Below are 18353 nucleotides of genomic sequence, written 5' to 3'. Positions count from 1 at the left end.
TCCACGTAAGGCATAATAGTATCTTCCACCACTTTGGTGAATACTCTTGGGACAATGGCTAAACCAAAGGGTAGAGCCCTGAATTAAAAAATACCTAACTCTCCTTGCCAAGGGAGGGCTACTCTCAGGAACTTCTGATGAGATTGAAGAATAGGGACATGGTAATACACGTCCTTGAGGTCTAATACCCCCATGTAGAAATTTAGGAAAAGCATTTTTATTGCTGATGTTATTGATTCCATCTTGAAAAGATGGTGCACTAGGTGTTTGTTTAGCCCCCGCAGATTGATTATTGTCCGGTAGGAACAGTCTGGTTATGGAACAAGGAAGAGGCGGGAGTAGTATCCCCTGCGCTACTCTTCCTTAAGGACTTCCACCAGGACTCCTTTGTGGAGATCTAATATCTCGTCTCTCCTCCATCTTGCTGAGCGATGCTATTATTTATGACCCCTTGGGGGTCGAATTAAATTCTAACCTGAGCCCTTGCCTTATTACTCGCTTAAGCCAGTCGTTGGAAGTCATCTTTTCCAAGGTATGGAAAAAGTAGTCTCCTACTACCTTTGTCCCACCTGGGTCATGATGTCACTGGGTTGATTTTTGCTTTCCGTGGAAGGACTACTAAACAAAGCCTGGGTGCCTCTTCCTACAATCTTTCCAGGAATCCTGCCCTCTGAGGGGCTTCCTCCTGGGGTATTTTCATTTCCGAAAGGAATGACACCTAAATTGAGTTGAGGAGAAACTGGGAATTTTTTTTTTTACTATCTCCAGCCTTATCCAAAATCTCATCCAAGGCTTTCCCAAACAAGAAGTCTCTTCTGCAGGGGATGGAATAAAGTTTATATTGAGACTGGTCATCTCCCGGCCACCTTTTAAGCCTCTCCTGGTGGAATTAGATAGTGCCGCCGACTTTGCTGACGGTCTGATGGAGTTGGCTGAAGCATCCGCCAGGAAGTCCGCCGCTCCTTGAGCCAGAGGTAGGGAGGAGAAAATTTTATCCCTCAGAATGTCATTTTTTTAATTGAGTCTCTACCTGCTGCAGCCACACCATTAGGGATCTTGTCACATAGGCATTAGCAATAGCTGGTCTCAGGGCCCCAGCCAACACCTCCCAGGAGCCCTGCACGTAGCCGTCCGCATTTCTATCAAGATGATCTTTTAGGCACCCCAAATCTTCAAATGGGAGGGAAGACTTCTTTGCTGCTTTGGCTACCGCTACATCAATTTTAGGGCTTCTGTCCCAACAGGCGGCTTCTGATTCTTCAAAGGGGTAGTTCCTCTTGAAGGAAGAGGACAGTGTGGCACTCTTGTCCGGATTCTTCAACTGCTCCTCCACTACCTGTTTGACCTTATCATTAATTGGGAAGGACCATCTCTTCCTCTCTTTCAGACATCCAAACACAAGGTCCTCCAGGGATTCAGGATCCTTAATGTCCATCAGCCCCATCGTCAATCTAACCGCCTTAACTATCCGGCTAACTTTTGGGAAGCAAGGTCTTCCACCTGGGAACTCTTCTGAAGAAGATGACGAGGAAGGTGAAGAAACAGTAGAACCTGAGTCTTCCTCTGACTCTGATGATTCCCCGGAGTCTGAGTCCTGGGACACAACTCTCTTCAACCTCTTGGGTTCCGAGACGGAAAGGACTCCTTTACCTCAGCCTTGATTATACCTCTGAGATTAGAGGTGTGGTCTGGGGTATCCTCTCTAATAGTTTCCAGAATGCAATTCCTGCATAATTCTGTGTCCCAGGTGGTAATGAGGTGTTACACAGAATTCCTTTTCTAATTTTAGTTTTGATCAACCTCTTCCGGGCTACTTTCTATGGGACATGGGAAGACAAAAAATAAGCGGAACCCCAGTTAGCCGGATGAACCGAAGTCTACTTACCACTCTGCAGTAAAAAGGGAGGTACTGGATCGGGAGTCTGCACCAGATCACCGGAATCCACCGTCCGCAAATCCTTGTACTTCTGGCTGGCACGGCTGCTGGAGCGCATTTGCTTCTGCTGCAGCTGGTCCTCCATTGCTGGAGGAAGGCATAAGCGCCTCTTACCCCAGCTGCAGATCCTTTTATCCTTATGGCCTCCTCTGGATGTTTCTTCATGGGCGCTGCCATGTTCCGGACTCCGCACATGTGCAGATGCACAAACCGGTTACCTGTTACCATTATACGGCCATGACTGCTGACGCCAGCACAAACTCCTGGAACTTCCTCCGGCATGATTGAACCGCCAGCCTTCTGAGGGCTGCATGGCGGGTGCTCAGTCCTGGACAGCATCTTGAGAGAATCCTCCTGCGCCCCTGGATCTTCGTCCGGCGAGTTTGAACCACTGGCTGCACCTATAGGTCGCCCAGCATTTACGCAGACAGCGCCTGGGCAGAGGATTCTCCTGGACCCTACCATGTTCGCGCTCACTACCGCAGGGGACCACGGCCCTGAGGGGACGCTTCCGAGGTTTAGCTCCGACACCACAGCAGGTAAGCTGTTCTGCCAGTGTCGGTTCAACCCCTGGATACCGCCATCTTCACCGCTGCTTACACAGATGGACTCTGGGTCTCCCATCTTGGGACAGGAAACCAAACTGATTTGGAGGAGAGGTACTGCCCTTTTATTTCTGTGGTTTTCTTTTCCTAAGATTGGTGGACCTCTGTGAGGGACGCCAGGCTAAGCAACAATCCAAAGGGCTTTATCGGAACCACAAAGATAAAGCACCAAACATAAATTTAAATCCTTAAAGTTTGCAAGGAGTCCACAACAAAACAAAAAGATCCAGGGGCGCCTCTCGGTATTCCAACGCCAGGGAAATTATGGCAATGGTCCTTATAGGAGATCCTTGAGTCCAACAGGGTGAACAACAAAACACAATCCCACGTGGCCACTGATCTCCAATCTGTGACAGTCCATATACAGGCTCTAGGATCCAGCCTCAGCTATAGATCCTAGTCCTTCTCCAGCCGAGATCCAACTAAATGAACTAACATGGGTCTCATTGTTCAGCTCTCCTGGGATCAGCCCCTAAGGTGGGCCCAACTCCGCCTGGACATTTAATGACAATTGATACATGAATGGACTTCAGACTCCTGGCTCTGTTCTGTTTACCAAGTTGTGGATTGGAGAAGTCCCATGCTGAGAAGAACAAACAATCCCCACCAGTAGTACATACAGGACAGTCAAGGAGAGACAGATTATTACACCATGAGCACAGGCGGGGGAGGGACACACTGTTACAACCTCTCTTTCTGGTGGTGCTGTCATGGGGAAAAGGAAAATTCTGCTTACAGAGACACTCCTTAGTTGCCCTCGCTGTGTGTGTTGGATCAATATCATGCTGCCAGACCCAGCCATGAAACATTTTCAATGTTTGTAGTAATAACAAGAAGGATTTGCGGGGCACTACTTCCACTGAGGACTGTCCACATCAAACAACCAGCGGCTAGTTGCAGAAAGCACACGCGGTGCTATTGATCTCTGCTGTGACAAGAGAAAACTTCCAGGTCGGACTATACTGAATACAGCTACGGGGTGCTTGTTCCAAAAGCATCAGAGCATGAGACATTAAGCAAAGGGAGAAAAAAGGAACAGCACTCACCGGTAATTGCTGTGAAGTATTCAGGTTTATTTCATGGTCGGAGGATACATGCTTCGGCGTTACAGGGAGGGAATGAGGATGGTTAGCACAAAAAGACTACGGCCGTTTCGCCCCTGTAGGTGGGGCTTCGACAGGTCTTCAAAGACCCGTCGAAGCCCCACCTACAGGGGCGAAACGGCCGTAGTCTTTTTGTGCTAACCATCCTCATTCCCTCCCTGTAACGCCGAAGCATGTATCCTCCGACCATGAAATAAACCTGAATACTTCACAGCAATTACCGGTGAGTGCTGTTCCTTTTTTCTCCCTTTGCTTAATTTTTCAATGTTTGTACTGAGGGAAGGAGGTTGTTAGACAATATCTTGTGATACATGACCCCATCAATCCTGCATTCAATACGGTGCAGTTGTCCTGTACCCTTTGCAGAAAAGCACCCCCTAATTATCATGTTTCCATCCCCATGCTTCATGGTTGTATGTCCTTGTCATATCCTCCTCTACTCTGTATAGAGCAGTGTTTCTCAACTCCAGTCCTCAAGACCCACCAACAGATCATGTTTTCAGGTTTTCCTTAATATTAGACAGGGGATAATTCCATCACCTGTGCAACATTAAGGAAAACCTGAAAACATGATCTGTTGGTGGGTCTTGAGGACTGGAGTTGAGAAACACTGGTATAGAGGATGTCTCGCCCATGATGTAAATCATCATTTTTTAAGCACATATTGTGAAAATAAAACTTGGAAATCTTAAACCTGCTGGGGAAAATCCTTCACTCCGGAGCGCTGGACACAATCCCGTTTTACTTCATGCTTCATGGTTGGGACAATGTTCTTGGGGTTGTACTCATCCTTCTTCCTCCAAGACGACGAGTGGAGTTGATACCAAAAAGTGCTATTTTGGTCTCATCTGACCACATGATCTTCTCTGATGCCTCCTCTGGATCATTCAGACGGTTTTTGGCGAATTTCACAAAGGCCTGGACATGAGCTGGCATGAGCAGGAGGATTTTAATCCAGGACGGTGTAGTGTGTTACTAATGGTAATCTTTGAGACTATGGTTCCTGCTGTCATTAGGTCATTGACCAGGTATTCCAGTGGAGTTCTAAGTTGGTTCCTGACCTTTTTCAGAATCATCCTTACCCCATGAGGCAAGATCTTGCAAGGAGCCCCGGACCAAGCTTGAGAGTCATGTTGTGTTTCTTCCATTCTCTAATAATTGCACTAACAGTTGTTGCCTTCTCACCAAGCTGCTTGTCTATTGTAATGTAGCCCATCCCAGTCTTGTGCAGGTCTACAATTTTGATCCTGCTGTTCTTAGATAGCTCTTTGGTCTTGGTCATGCTGGAGAGGTTGGAGTGTGACTGGGTGTGTGGACAGGTGTCTTATATACAGGTAACGAGGTCACACAGGTGCAATTAATACAGGTAGTGAGTGCAGAGTAGGAGAAAAAATAACAGGTCTGTAAGAGCAGTGTCACTTTGACAGGTTATAACTCTGGAACGCTTCAACGGATCCTGGCGATTCTAGCACTGTTTTTTTCGGGACATATTGTACTTCATTAGATAATAAAACAAGCGCACTATGAGAAGCACCCGTGGAATCCTTTTAGCGTTAATAATATTAGAATTGCTCACCTTTGTTGGTTGTGCGCCCCCGCACAACTTCAGTGTCAGTTTATCAGTCTGGAGTTCCTCCGAACAGATCCGGTGTCCAGGCTTCAAGAGTCCAGATTTGGGGTATCGTTGTCGGCTACTGATTTCCACCGGCACCATGGAATTCAGGTTTTTGTTCCTCAATCCTCCAGCTGGCCAGCTGGATTTTTTTGAAATGTCAGCAGGTCCTTTGCAGCTATTACCGATTCCCAATAGGGAGGGGGTATATGGATAGTTCTTTCGGTCTAATATAGCGCAATGAGGATATTTGCTGGTATTAGTTATTTGAACTTTATTAATCAGGCACTCCTATTATTACAACGCGTTTCAGCAGAATTGCTTTCATCAGGTATAATAGGAGCAGTCTCCTATTATACCTGATGAAAGCAATTCTGCTGAAACGCGTTGTAATAATAGGAGTGCCTGATTAATAAAGTTCAAATAACTAATACCAGCAAATATCCTCATTGCGCTATATTAGACCGAAAGAACTATCCATATTGTACTTCATGTCAGTGGTAAATTTAGGACGATATGTTTTGCATTTATTTGTAAAAATGATGGAAATTTGGTGAAAATTTTGAAAATTTCGCAATTTTCAAAATGTGAAATTTTTTACCCATAAATCTGAGAGATATGTAAGACAAAATAGTTACTAAATAACATTTCCCACATGTCTATTTTACACCAGCGCAATTTTTGAAAAAAAAAAAAATAAATTTCGTTAGGAAGATAGAAGGGTTCAAAGTTCATCAGCAATTTTTCATTTTTCCAACAAAATTTACAGAAATACATTTTTAGGTACCACATCACATTTGGAGTGACTTTGAGAGGCTTCGGTAACATAAAATACCCAAAAGTGACCCCATTCTAAAATCTGCACTCCTCACTCTACTCAAAACTACATCCAAGAAGTTTATTAACCCTTTAGGAGTTTCACAGCAATCAAAGCAATGTGGAAGGAAACAAAATGAAAATTTTACTTTTTTTTAAACAAAAATGTTACTTTAGCCATAAAATTTAGCATTTTCACAAAAGGGTATCAGAAAAAAGGCACCATAAAATTAATTGTGCAATTTCTCCTGTGTACACCGATATCTCATATGTGGTGGAAATCAATTGTTTGGGCGCACAGCAGGGCTCGGAAGGGAAGCAGCATTGTCACAAACCACCGGGGGGTCACTCAGAAATCCCCCGCGCTGGCTACCAGTACGTCACAATCGGGGGGTAACAAGTGGGGGTCACCCCTACTTTATACCTCCCGACCGACAGACAGAGCACGTGACGCGCTCTCTAGCGCCCCTCTTATAGTCAGGCCAATTATGGAATTGCCCGACAATAAGCAAGGAGGCCGCTATACTACTTATGCCGATTATTGAAGGGTCCCCGGTGAGAGTAAGGTATATATTCCCCCGACCTCCGCGGGCGGAATATATAAACTCTCCCCGAATCTCACTGGCCTCCCCACAATAATCCTTGGCACAACTCGCTGCCACCAACCGATTTACGGTAACTATTAGCCGAACACACAGACGTGGGATTCAAGATCGAGATAACAGAACAGCCCAAGATTAATTATATAATTTAATCAGCCTAAAGCACACTAGAACTACAATATATACAATAGGGAATCTACAGAATATACAGTTATGTCAGAGTACAGTTACAATCAAAGCATGGGTTACAAACAGGCATACACAGTTCCAGCAGTTACCTTGTTGCGTCTGGCCACAGGGGGGCGCTGTACACCAGGTTTCCAGGAACTCCCTCACAGGTCTTCCCAACCAGGCCCCCGAGCAGAAGAACACTGGAAAATGGCCGAAGTAGGGTTATCAACCTGGGCAGATCCAGGTCCCCTCCTACCTTAGTGACCTCACAGGGAAGCACTGCCACTCCCCCTGCATGGATCAGAATTATCCAGCAAAGGGGATATTGGCCATAACTTTGCCTGGGAGCGTCGTAGGCAGACGCCAATGCTCTCATTGTGACAGTTATGAATTTAGCTACAGAACGAGGGGACTCATGACCTGTCTGCCAGTTCCCCATTGGCTGATATCACGCCTGGGGCATTTCCCAATGTCCTGTTCCCATAAAAAGGGGGTGCCGGCATCGTCCACATGCGGAGACACCCTTTTTATGGTTGCCATATTTATCGGAAATATGGCTTGCGAGATATGAACCATTTTTTACTGGAGTCGTTCTGTCTGGCTATTTCCATAGCCTTGCTAACTAGCTAGCAGCTCCTACTACAGGGTGACGGCAGGGAGTCATCCTGTGTCCTTTGTCCTAAAGCCACCTAATTTCCATATCACAGGACATGGCCATGGAGTTTGTTGCTAAACCAGTTGTGTGAAGGAAAGGGGGGGGGGGGGGTGACACCAGGAGAGGGCTTCCTGACATACTTGAATATCATGATTTATCGTCATATCTCCGGATTTACCTCACACCTCCCCCCTTTTGAGGGCGCTAGGGGGCAGCACACTCCGGTGTTCCCCCGTGCGCCCGTCCGCGACCTCTCCTTGTCGGGACAGCCCGTCTGCGTTACCGTGGTCACGGCCCCTTTTGTGGCGAATGGTGAAGTTGTATTGCTGGAGCGCAAGGCTCCATCGCAACAATCGCCCATTCGTCCCAGAGACGGTGTGCAACCAGCTTAGGGGATTGTGGTCCGTCTCCACGATGAAGTGGCGCCCGTATAGATAGGGTTGCAGACGCTGCAGGGCCCACACTATGGCCAGGCACTCCTTCTCCATCGTGGAATAGGCAACTTCCCTTGGTAACAGCTTCCTGCTCAGGTACAAGACTGGGTGCTCTTGGTTCGCAGAGTCCACCTGGCTGAGCACCGCACCGAGGCCGAAGTCACTGGCGTCGGTCTGTACTACAAACGGCCGCGTGAAGTCGGCTGCCTGTAGCACGGGCGGGCTGGACAGGGCGTCCTTTAGGGCCCGGAAGGCTGTCTCGCAGTCCATTGTCCAATCGACTGCAGAGGGCAGCTTCTTCTTGGTGAGGTCCGTCAAGGGCTTTGCCAGGCTACTATAGCATGGAACAAACCTCCTATAGTACCCAGCGGTCCCCAAGAAGGACATCACCTGCTTCTTGGTCCTGGGGGTGGGCCAGGATGCGATGGCTTCCACTTTCTCAGGCTCGGGCTTCAGCGTTCCCCCACCTACCCGGTGACCGAGGTACTGGACCTCGCTCATGGCCAGCTGACACTTTCCCGGCTTGATGGTCAAACCTGCCCGGTGGATCCGCCTGAGCACCTGTGCTAGATGCTCTAGGTGATCTTCCCAGGTGGGACTGAAGACGGCAATGTCATCCAGGTACGCGGCCGCGTACCCTTCAAGTCCCTTGAGCAGGGTGTTGACCATCCGCTGGAAAGTGGCAGGGGCATTCCTCATCCCGAATGGCATCACCGTGGACTCGTACAGTCCAAATGGGGTAATAAAGGCGGAGCGTTCCCTGGCCTTGCGAGTCAGGGGGATCTGCCAATATCCCCGGCTCAGGTCCATGATGGTCAGGTACTGAGCCCCGGCCAACTGATCGAGCAGGTCATCGATGCGTGGCATTGGGTACGCATCGGCGACCGTGACAGCATTGAGCCCCCTGTAGTCCACGCAGAACCGAGTGGTTCGGTCCTTCTTAGGGACGAGAACTACAGGCGAGGCCCAAGCGCTGTTGGATGCCTGGATCACCCCCAGCTTCAGCATCTCGTCAATCTCCTGGCGCATGTGTTGCTGCACCTCCAGGGAGACCCGATATGCTGAACGCCGGATCGGGGGATGATCCCCAGTGTCCACGTGATGGACAGCCAAGTCAGTCCTTCCGGGCTGGTTGGTAAACAACCCCCGGAAGGGGTGTAGGGTGGCCCACAGCTGGGACCATTGGTCCTCCAAGAGCTGGTGGCCAACCTCCACATCCTCAATGGATCCGCCTGCCCTAACCTGGGCTAGCATATCCAGGAGGGTTTCCGCTTCTCCCTCCTCGGGCAGGTTGCACACGGGGAGCGCACATGCCTCCCGCTCATGATGTGCCTTCATCATGTTCACATGGAAGGGCTTCCGCCTTCCACGGGCAGGGTCCAGGGTGACCAGGTACGTTACAGGGTTGAGCTGCTGGTACACGAGGTATGGGCCTTCCCAGGCTGCCTGGAGCTTGTCCTGTGGTACGGGGACCAGTACCCACACCTCTTGACCCACTTGGTAGGTCCTCTCACAAGCGTTCTGGTCGTACCAACGCTTCTGATCGGCCTGGGCTTGAGCCATATTGTCGTGTACCAGTTGCGTCAAGGCCTGCATTTTGTCCCGGAAGCGCATGACATACTCGATAACCGACACTCCAGGGGTGGCCAAATCCCCTTCCCAAGCCTCTTTCACCAGAGCCAGGGGGCCCCGCACACGTCGCCCGTACAGGAGCTCAAACGGTGAGAATCCTGTTGAGGCCTGTGGAACCTCCCGGTAAGCAAATAACAGGTGTGGGAGATACCGCTCCCAGTCACGCCCATGGGAGTCGACCAACATCTTAAGCATCTGCTTTAAGGTGCCATTGAACCGCTCGCACAGGCCATTAGTCTGTGGATGGTACGGGCTGGCCACCAGATGTCGCACCTGGACTTGCTTACAGAGGGCCTCCATCAGCTGGGACATGAATTGGGTCCCCCGGTCAGTGAGCATTTCCTGGGGAAAACCCACTCGGGAGAAAATCTCCAGCAATGCGGTGGCCACCTTGTCAGCCCGAATGGACGACAAGGCCACTGCTTCTGGGTACCGGGTGGCATAGTCCACTACCGTCAGTATGAAGCGTTTCCCGGAGCTGCTGGGGATGGCCAGCGGGCCGACCAGATCCACAGCCACCCTCCTGAAAGGCTCATCGATGATTGGCAGAGATACCAGTGGGGCTTTGGGGTGTGGCCCCACCTTCCCCACTCTCTGACAGGTTTCACACGAACGGCAGTAGGCAGCCACATCGGCCCCCATTTTTGGCCAGTAGAAATGCTGGTTTAACCTGGCCTTGGTCTTAGCGATCCCTAGGTGTCCGGCCATCGGAATCTCATGTGCGATCCGCAACAACTCCGTCCGGAACGGATAGGGTACCACCAACTGTCGGTCCCTGGGCCACGCCTCCGGTGAACCCTGCTGGACCGTGGCCCGGTACAGCCGTCCTTGGTCCCAGACCACTCGCTCCGGGTCCGAGTCCGAGGGAGGCTGTGCCGCCTGCTCCTTTAGAGCTTTCAGGCTGTCGTCAGCTTCTAACGCTGCCTGAAACCCCTGACCAGATGTGGCCAGAATCGACGAGACTGTCACATCTTCGGTCAGTACCCCGGGACCTGTGTCCTGGCCTCCACCTGACTCGGCTGCCACTTGGTCAGAAGGGGAAGAGCTATCGGACCTCCGGGAGGCCCCTTGGCTTCCAGCACTCCCACTGCGGGTGACAGCGGCCACAGCCGCTGCGACCGTGGGTCGTGCCTGCTCCTCCTCCGTTCCTGACCAAGTCGCCGGTTCAGGCAGACCTACCTGGCTTCCTGACACCCCGGTTGTGGGGGAACCATGCACCGAGATCTTACCTGGGAGCACTTCCGCTCCTGGACCGGCCCCAATCTCACCTGCCTGTTCCCCTCCTGCAGCAACAGAACCCCGGTGTGAAATCTCTGGGGACCCCACATTTGCTGTGGTAGCCCCCACCCCACACACTGGTCCTCCCCCTGCAGCACCCTGCTCTCTGCTTATCCCTGCAGAGGGCAACAGATCCCAGCTCACAGGCTGGTTACTTGTAGAGGCATTGTCACACCTTTCTCTGACCCCCTCCCCTGTCACAGCTGCAGCTGTGTGTGTGTCTATGGTGTCTGTGCAAGCAGAAATATCAGAGTTCACTTCCTCCTCCCTTACATCATTCATAGATAACACATTAACATTGTCAGGAGTCATGTCAGCACTGGCTGAAGGTTCAGCCTTTGGGGCGGGGCCAAACTGGGAGGTTATTTGCCCCAAATCTGTCCCAAGTAGCACGTTTGCAGGGATCCGATCAGTTACCCCCACCTCCCTCACCCCTCGCCCTGCGCCCCAGTCCACATAAATGTCAGCAACAGGCAGCGCCGGGTCAATGCCTCCAATCCCGGAGACAGCGAGGGTTTTTCCAGGGATCAAGTCTTGGGGGGACACCATCTCAGGCCGCACCAGAGTCACCTCCGAGGCGCTGTCTCGCAGTCCTATGGTCACAGACTGGCCGACGGTGACAGGTTGGAAGCTGTCCAGGGACCTACCACCACCCCCACCCACACAATACACCTTGGGCGGCCCTTGGGACGGGGACGGAGCCGGGGCCTTGGGACGCTGAGGGCACATGGCCTTGAAGTGTCCAGGTAGGTTGCACTGGTGGCACCGTCTTGGCTCTGCCACGGGCCTGGAGAGGGGAGTTGAGGGGGACACCCCCTGCAGTCTAGGGGCAGGTGGGGCAGTCGCAGAGTTCATCTTACCCCCTCTCCAGGTGCTGCTGGTGGCTGCTCTCCTGGCTTCAGGAGCCCGATTGTTGGTGTAGTCATCTGCCAGGGCAGCTGTAGCCGTGGATCCCTTTGGCTTCTGGTCTCGGATGAACTGGCGGAGATCCTCAGGGCAGTTCCACAAGAGTTGCTCCGTGATGAACAAGTCCAGGATCTCCGGTCCGGTGGAAAGCTGCAGGCCTTGGGTCCAGTGGTCGGCAGCTCGGGCAAGTGCCCGCCGGTGGTCAGCCCAGGAGTCCTTTGGTCCCTTCTGCAGCGTCCGGAACTTCTTGCGGTAGGACTCCGGGGTGAGGTTGTACTGTTGGATCAGGGCCCGCTTGATGGTGTCGTAGCCCTGATCCGCCTCAGCAGGCAAGTCCCCAAGGATATCCAGGGCCTTACCCCTTAAACGGGGGGTCAGGTATTTGGCCCACTGGTCCTTGTCCAGATGGTGCTGCAAGCAAGTCCGTTCAAAAGCAGTCAAGAAAGAGTCCAAGTCTCCATCCTTCTCCAGCACTGGGAAGTCCTCAACACGGACCTTTGGACGTTTGGTGTCTTGAAGGTCACGGGTGGCTGATGAGGGCCGGAGCTGAGCTAGCTGCAGCTGGTAGTTACGCTCTGCCTGGCGCTCTTCACGCGCTGCTTGCCGCTCACGCTCGGCCATGAGTTCCTGGTAGCCCTCCCGGTCTCCAGCCTGGCGTAGGGCCATAGCCATTTGAAGAAGGCTATCCGAGCCTCCCAGGCTCGGTGGAATGGCACGTGGTGATCTGCGGCCCGCTGCGGAGCCTGGTGATTCACTGTCCATTGCAGAGCGGAGGGCTGGCATCTGGCTCGTTGAGGACCCTTGGGTGAGCTGCTCCTCATCTTGTCCAGCAGTGCCCGGTTGTGCAATGTCCTCTGCAGAGCTGTTTTCTGGCGTCGAGCTCCTGGAGGACTCGTGGGCAACCTCCTCATTACTGCCCACAGCACCGTCCTCCCTCTCTTCGGCTCCTGCTTTAGCATTGGCCAGTTGCATAGCTCTGCTCCTGGTGCCATCAGCCATTCTTGCAGACTTTTGGTCACTGACACAGAACTGACACCTGATGCCTCCACACACCTTACAGTATCTGCACTCTGACACTCTAGTGTTGAGCTAGTCTGAAGACCCCAGCAGCCACAGCTGCTGCAGGCAGTCTTTAGTGTCTGGGAGTATGGGTCTCACACTCACACACACTATTATCTCGATCCCACCGCTTGCCACCAATATGTCACAAACCACCGGGGGGTCACTCAGAAATCCCCCGCGCTGGCTACCAGTACGTCACAATCGGGGGGTAACAAGTGGGGGTCACCCCTACTTTATACCTCCCGACCGACAGACAGAGCACGTGACGCGCTCTCTAGCGCCCCTCTTATAGTCAGGCCAATTATGGAATTGCCCGACAATAAGCAAGGAGGCCGCTATACTACTTATGCCGATTATTGAAGGGTCCCCGGTGAGAGTAAGGTATATATTCCCCCGACCTCCGCGGGCGGAATATATAAACTCTCCCCGAATCTCACTGGCCTCCCCACAATAATCCTTGGCACAACTCGCTGCCACCAACCGATTTACGGTAACTATTAGCCGAACACACAGACGTGGGATTCAAGATCGAGATAACAGAACAGCCCAAGATTAATTATATAATTTAATCAGCCTAAAGCACACTAGAACTACAATATATACAATAGGGAATCTACAGAATATACAGTTATGTCAGAGTACAGTTACAATCAAAGCATGGGTTACAAACAGGCATACACAGTTCCAGCAGTTACCTTGTTGCGTCTGGCCACAGGGGGGCGCTGTACACCAGGTTTCCAGGAACTCCCTCACAGGTCTTCCCAACCAGGCCCCCGAGCAGAAGAACACTGGAAAATGGCCGAAGTAGGGTTATCAACCTGGGCAGATCCAGGTCCCCTCCTACCTTAGTGACCTCACAGGGAAGCACTGCCACTCCCCCTGCATGGATCAGAATTATCCAGCAAAGGGGATATTGGCCATAACTTTGCCTGGGAGCGTCGTAGGCAGACGCCAATGCTCTCATTGTGACAGTTATGAATTTAGCTACAGAACGAGGGGACTCATGACCTGTCTGCCAGTTCCCCATTGGCTGATATCACGCCTGGGGCATTTCCCAATGTCCTGTTCCCATAAAAAGGGGGTGCCGGCATCGTCCACATGCGGAGACACCCTTTTTATGGTTGCCATATTTATCGGAAATATGGCTTGCGAGATATGAACCATTTTTTACTGGAGTCGTTCTGTCTGGCTATTTCCATAGCCTTGCTAACTAGCTAGCAGCTCCTACTACAGGGTGACGGCAGGGAGTCATCCTGTGTCCTTTGTCCTAAAGCCACCTAATTTCCATATCACAGGACATGGCCATGGAGTTTGTTGCTAAACCAGTTGTGTGAAGGAAAGGGGGGGGGGGGGGTGACACCAGGAGAGGGCTTCCTGACATACTTGAATATCATGATTTATCGTCATATCTCCGGATTTACCTCACAAGCATCATTTGAATTTTTGAAAGCAAAATTGTCTGGAATAATTAGCGGATGCGATGTTGCGTTTGGAGACCCCCTGAGGTGCCTAAACAATAGAGCTCCCCCACAAGTGACCCCATTTTGGAAACTAGACCCCTCATGGAATTTATCTAGATGTTTAGTGAACACTTTGAACCCCTGGAGGCTTCACAAAAGTTTAGAATGTTGAGCCTTGAAAATATTTTTTTTTTTTTACCACGAAATCGTTATTTCAACTAGGTAGGTTTTTTTTCCACAAGGGTATCAGGAGAAAAAGGAACACTAAAATGTATTGTGCAATTTCTCCTGAGTACACCGATACCTCAAATGTGGTGGAAAGTAATTGTTTGGGCGCACAGTGGGGCTCTGAAGAGAAAGAGCATCATTTTATAGCAAAATTGGTTGGAATCATTAGCGGATGCCATGTTGCGTTTGGAGACCCCCTGAGGTGCCTAAACAATGGAGCTCCCCCACAAATTACATCATTTTGGAAACTAGCCCCCCCATGGCATAAATCTAGATGGGAAATGAGCACTTTGAACCCTCACGTGCTTCATACATTGAGCCAAAAAACAGTACTTTTTTGCCACAAAAATATTATTTTAGGCTCAATTTTTTAATTTTTACAGGTTTAACAGGATAAAATGGACCACAAAATTTGTTGGCCAATTTGTCCTGAGTACGCTGATTCTTCATATGTGGCAGAAAACTACTGTTTTGGAGCTCTGCTACATACACACATACAGACACACATAGGTCTGCTACATACATACATACAGACACACATAGCTCTGCTACATACATACATACATAGCTCTGCTACATACATACATAGCTCTGCTACATACATACATAGCTCTGCTACATACATAGCTCTGCTACATACATACATACACACATAGCTCTGCTGCATACATACACACATAGCTCTGCTGCATACATACACACATAGCTCTGCTACATACATACACACATAGCTCTGCTACATACATACACACATAGCTCTGCTACATACAGTACATACACACATAGCTCTGCTGCATACATACACACATAGCTCTGCTACATACATACACACATAGCTCTGCTACATACATAGCTCTGCTACATACATACACACATAGCTCTGCTACATACATATAGCTCTGCTACATACATAGCTTTGCTACATACATACACACGTAGCTCTGCTACATACATACACACATAGCTCTGCTACATATTGACACACATAGCTCTGCTACATACATACAGACACACATAGCTCTGCTACATACACACATAGCTCTGCTACATACATACACACATAGCTCTGCTACATACATACACATATAGCTCTGCTACATACATAGCTCTGCTACATACATACATAGCTCTGCTACATACATACAAAGCTCTGCTACATACATACATAGCTCTGCTACATACATACACACATAGCTCTGCTACATACATACACACATAGCTCTGCTGCATACATACAGAGACACACACGTGGCTCTGGGGGGCCCACACACGCAGCTCTGGGGGACCCATACAGGCGCCTCTGGGGGGCCCACACACGTGCCTCTGGGGGGCCCACACACGTGCCTCTGGGGGGCCCACACACGCGGCTCTGCAGGGCCCACACACACAGCTCCGGGGGCCAGCACATATGGCACCGGGGGCCAGCACATACGGCACCGGGGGGGCAGGGCATACACCTAGGGGGGGAGAAGCCCATACAGCTCACCGGGCCCATAAATCGGGGGGCGGGGAGGGCACATACTGCTCGATCACGGTGGAGAGGGGGCCCACACAGCGTCGGAAAGAAGTGTTGTGCTGGGGGTCGCTGGCTGGCACTGCGCCTCCTTCATCTGTGGGACTGAGCAGGATGCCGTCGGTAGCTCCGCCCACAGATGAAGTTCAAACCAGGAAGTCTGCATGCCTCAAAGGGACGGCGCCGCAGATTCCTGCCGAGGACTGCGGTCCCCAGAACTCGGCCCGGGGGCAGCAGAACTAAGGCGAGTGGGCCCAGGCCAAGGTGCACCAAAACTGACGAGGCCGAGTGGGCCCCCCGGCTCTCCAGGGCCCTGGCATTTGCCCGGGTATGCCGGGTGCTGACGCCATCTCTGGACCAAGGGAATGAGCATCTTTTGACTTTTTAAATGGAAAATTAGCTGGACTCGTTAGCCGCTCCATGTTGCGTTTGGAGATCCCCCTGATGTGCCGAAACAGTGGAGCTCCCCCACATGTGACCCCATTTTGGAAACTAGACCCCCCCATACAAAAAAAATATTAGTTTGGCGAAATAAAAAATACGGACGTCAGTAAAAAAAAAATAAAAAATAAGCGCCTGCAATGGACACTAAGGCAAGTGACACACATGAGAACGATGCACGAATCTTGCATCGCATCATCCAGCACAGCCGCACACTCCTGTCTGGAAGAGAGAGACCGTGCCGGATGATGCGATGCGAGACTCGTGCATCGCTCTCACGTGTGGCACTGGGCTGACCCTTACAATATTTAGTAAAAAATACTGTAGTTGAGGATTACTACAGTATCATTTTACTAGCCCTCAACTAAGTTTATTTGTATTTCTTTCTTAGTTTACAGAAAAAAAATCAGGATGACTGCACGTGCTGCAAAAGGGGGGGGGACTAGGTGGGATGGAAAAAAGGATGGATGGAGTATGGGAGTGAGTGCAGAGGATGGAGGAGTGGCGGCGGATGGGAGAGGGCGCGTCAGATGGAGGAGCGGCGGCGGATGGGAGAGGGCGCGTCAGATGGAGGAGCGGCGGCGGATGGGAGAGGGCGCGTCAGATGGAGGAGCGGCGGAGGATGGGAAAGGGCATGGCGGATGGAAAAGCGGCGGAGGATGGGAGAGGGCGCGGCGGATGGAGGAGCGGAAGAGGATGGGAGAGGGCGCAATGGATGCAGGAGCGGCAGAGGATGGGGGCAGGGTGGAAGGGGAGTGGGAGGTGAGATTGGGGATAGCTACCTTACAGGATGGATCCAGGCAGCAGGATCACAGCAGATGGAGGAGGCAGCAGATCCGAGAGGGGGAGAGGAGGCAGCAGATGAATAGGAAGGGAGAGTGCGGGCAGCAGATCGGGGAGGGGCGCAGCGGCTGATGGAGTGTGGCGGCAGATGCAGGGGGGCAGTGGCAGTTGCAGGGCGGCAGTGGCAGATGCAGGGGGCAGTAGCTGATGCAGGGGGGTAGTGGCTGATGCAGGGGGGCAGTGCCAGATGGGGGACAGCGGAGGTAGATGCAGGGAGCAGTGGCTGATGCAGGGGGGCAGTGGCAGATGGGGGTTGGCGGCGGTAGATGCAGGGGGGGTGACGGCAGATGCAGGGGGGGGGACGATGGCAGATGCAGGGGGGCAGAAAAAGGAGCAGAGCAGCGGCGGAGCAGAGCAGCGGCGATGCACGGGCGCAGCATATGGAGGGCGGCGGATAAGCTGGGGTAGTGGCTGCGGCGGTGGATGATCAGGAACAGCGGTGGATCGGGGGCAGTGACTTACCTTTGGGCACCCCAGGGATCGCTCTCCTCAGCTTCCACGGACGGAGAAGCTGGGGAGAGCGTTCACCTACAGATCACCAGTCCCAGAACAGAACGGTGATTGGAGAGATCGGTCACAAGGCCGATCTCTCCAATCAGAGCTGGGAGAGGGTGCAGGAAAGCTCACCCTGCTCCAGCCAATGAGCAGTGCTATAGCTGCACTAATCATAGCTGAGTTTCAATGTTTCAGCCATTTTCAATGAATGGCAGAAACATTACACTGGCTGTGATTGGCTGACAAACGCCGCTCAGCCACTCACAGCCTCTGTAGGTCCGGGGAGGAGACACCACCCCTCCTGAGGTCAGGTACAGGTCCTCTCCTTCCCGAATCTGCAGTTTTTGCACACCGATCGCGGTCACCGGGGCTCCGGGGCCGCGATTTTGCCATGACGGATATATCAGTCATGGATCTTTAAGTACCAGGGCACCATGACGGATGTATCCGTCATAGGTCGTGAAGGGGTTAAAATGTTGTTTGTGTCCTAAAATGGTTTGAAAAAAAATAAGTCAACAACTTAAAACAACAGGTTCTAAATCAGGAAAAATAACAAAAAAA

The 18353-nt window shown here is 51.4% G+C and overlaps 1 protein-coding gene across 1 annotated transcript in view; it reads right to left on the bottom strand.

Annotated features, from left to right (window-relative positions):
* Positions 1–18353, bottom strand: part of LOC142313153 (uncharacterized) — a 241906-nt gene that overhangs the window by 201671 nt on the left and 21882 nt on the right. Inside the window, 2 exon segments of the mRNA XM_075352142.1 lie at positions 1031–1512; positions 1886–2023. Of these exon segments, the coding sequence (XP_075208257.1) occupies positions 1031–1512; positions 1886–2023 (620 nt within the window).

This window comes from Anomaloglossus baeobatrachus, chromosome 5 (assembly GCF_048569485.1).
Source record: "Anomaloglossus baeobatrachus isolate aAnoBae1 chromosome 5, aAnoBae1.hap1, whole genome shotgun sequence".
Classification (NCBI taxonomy): domain Eukaryota; kingdom Metazoa; phylum Chordata; class Amphibia; order Anura; family Aromobatidae; genus Anomaloglossus; species Anomaloglossus baeobatrachus.
Note: the sequence above shows the minus strand (reverse complement) of the source record. Positions and strands in the feature narration are given on the sequence as shown.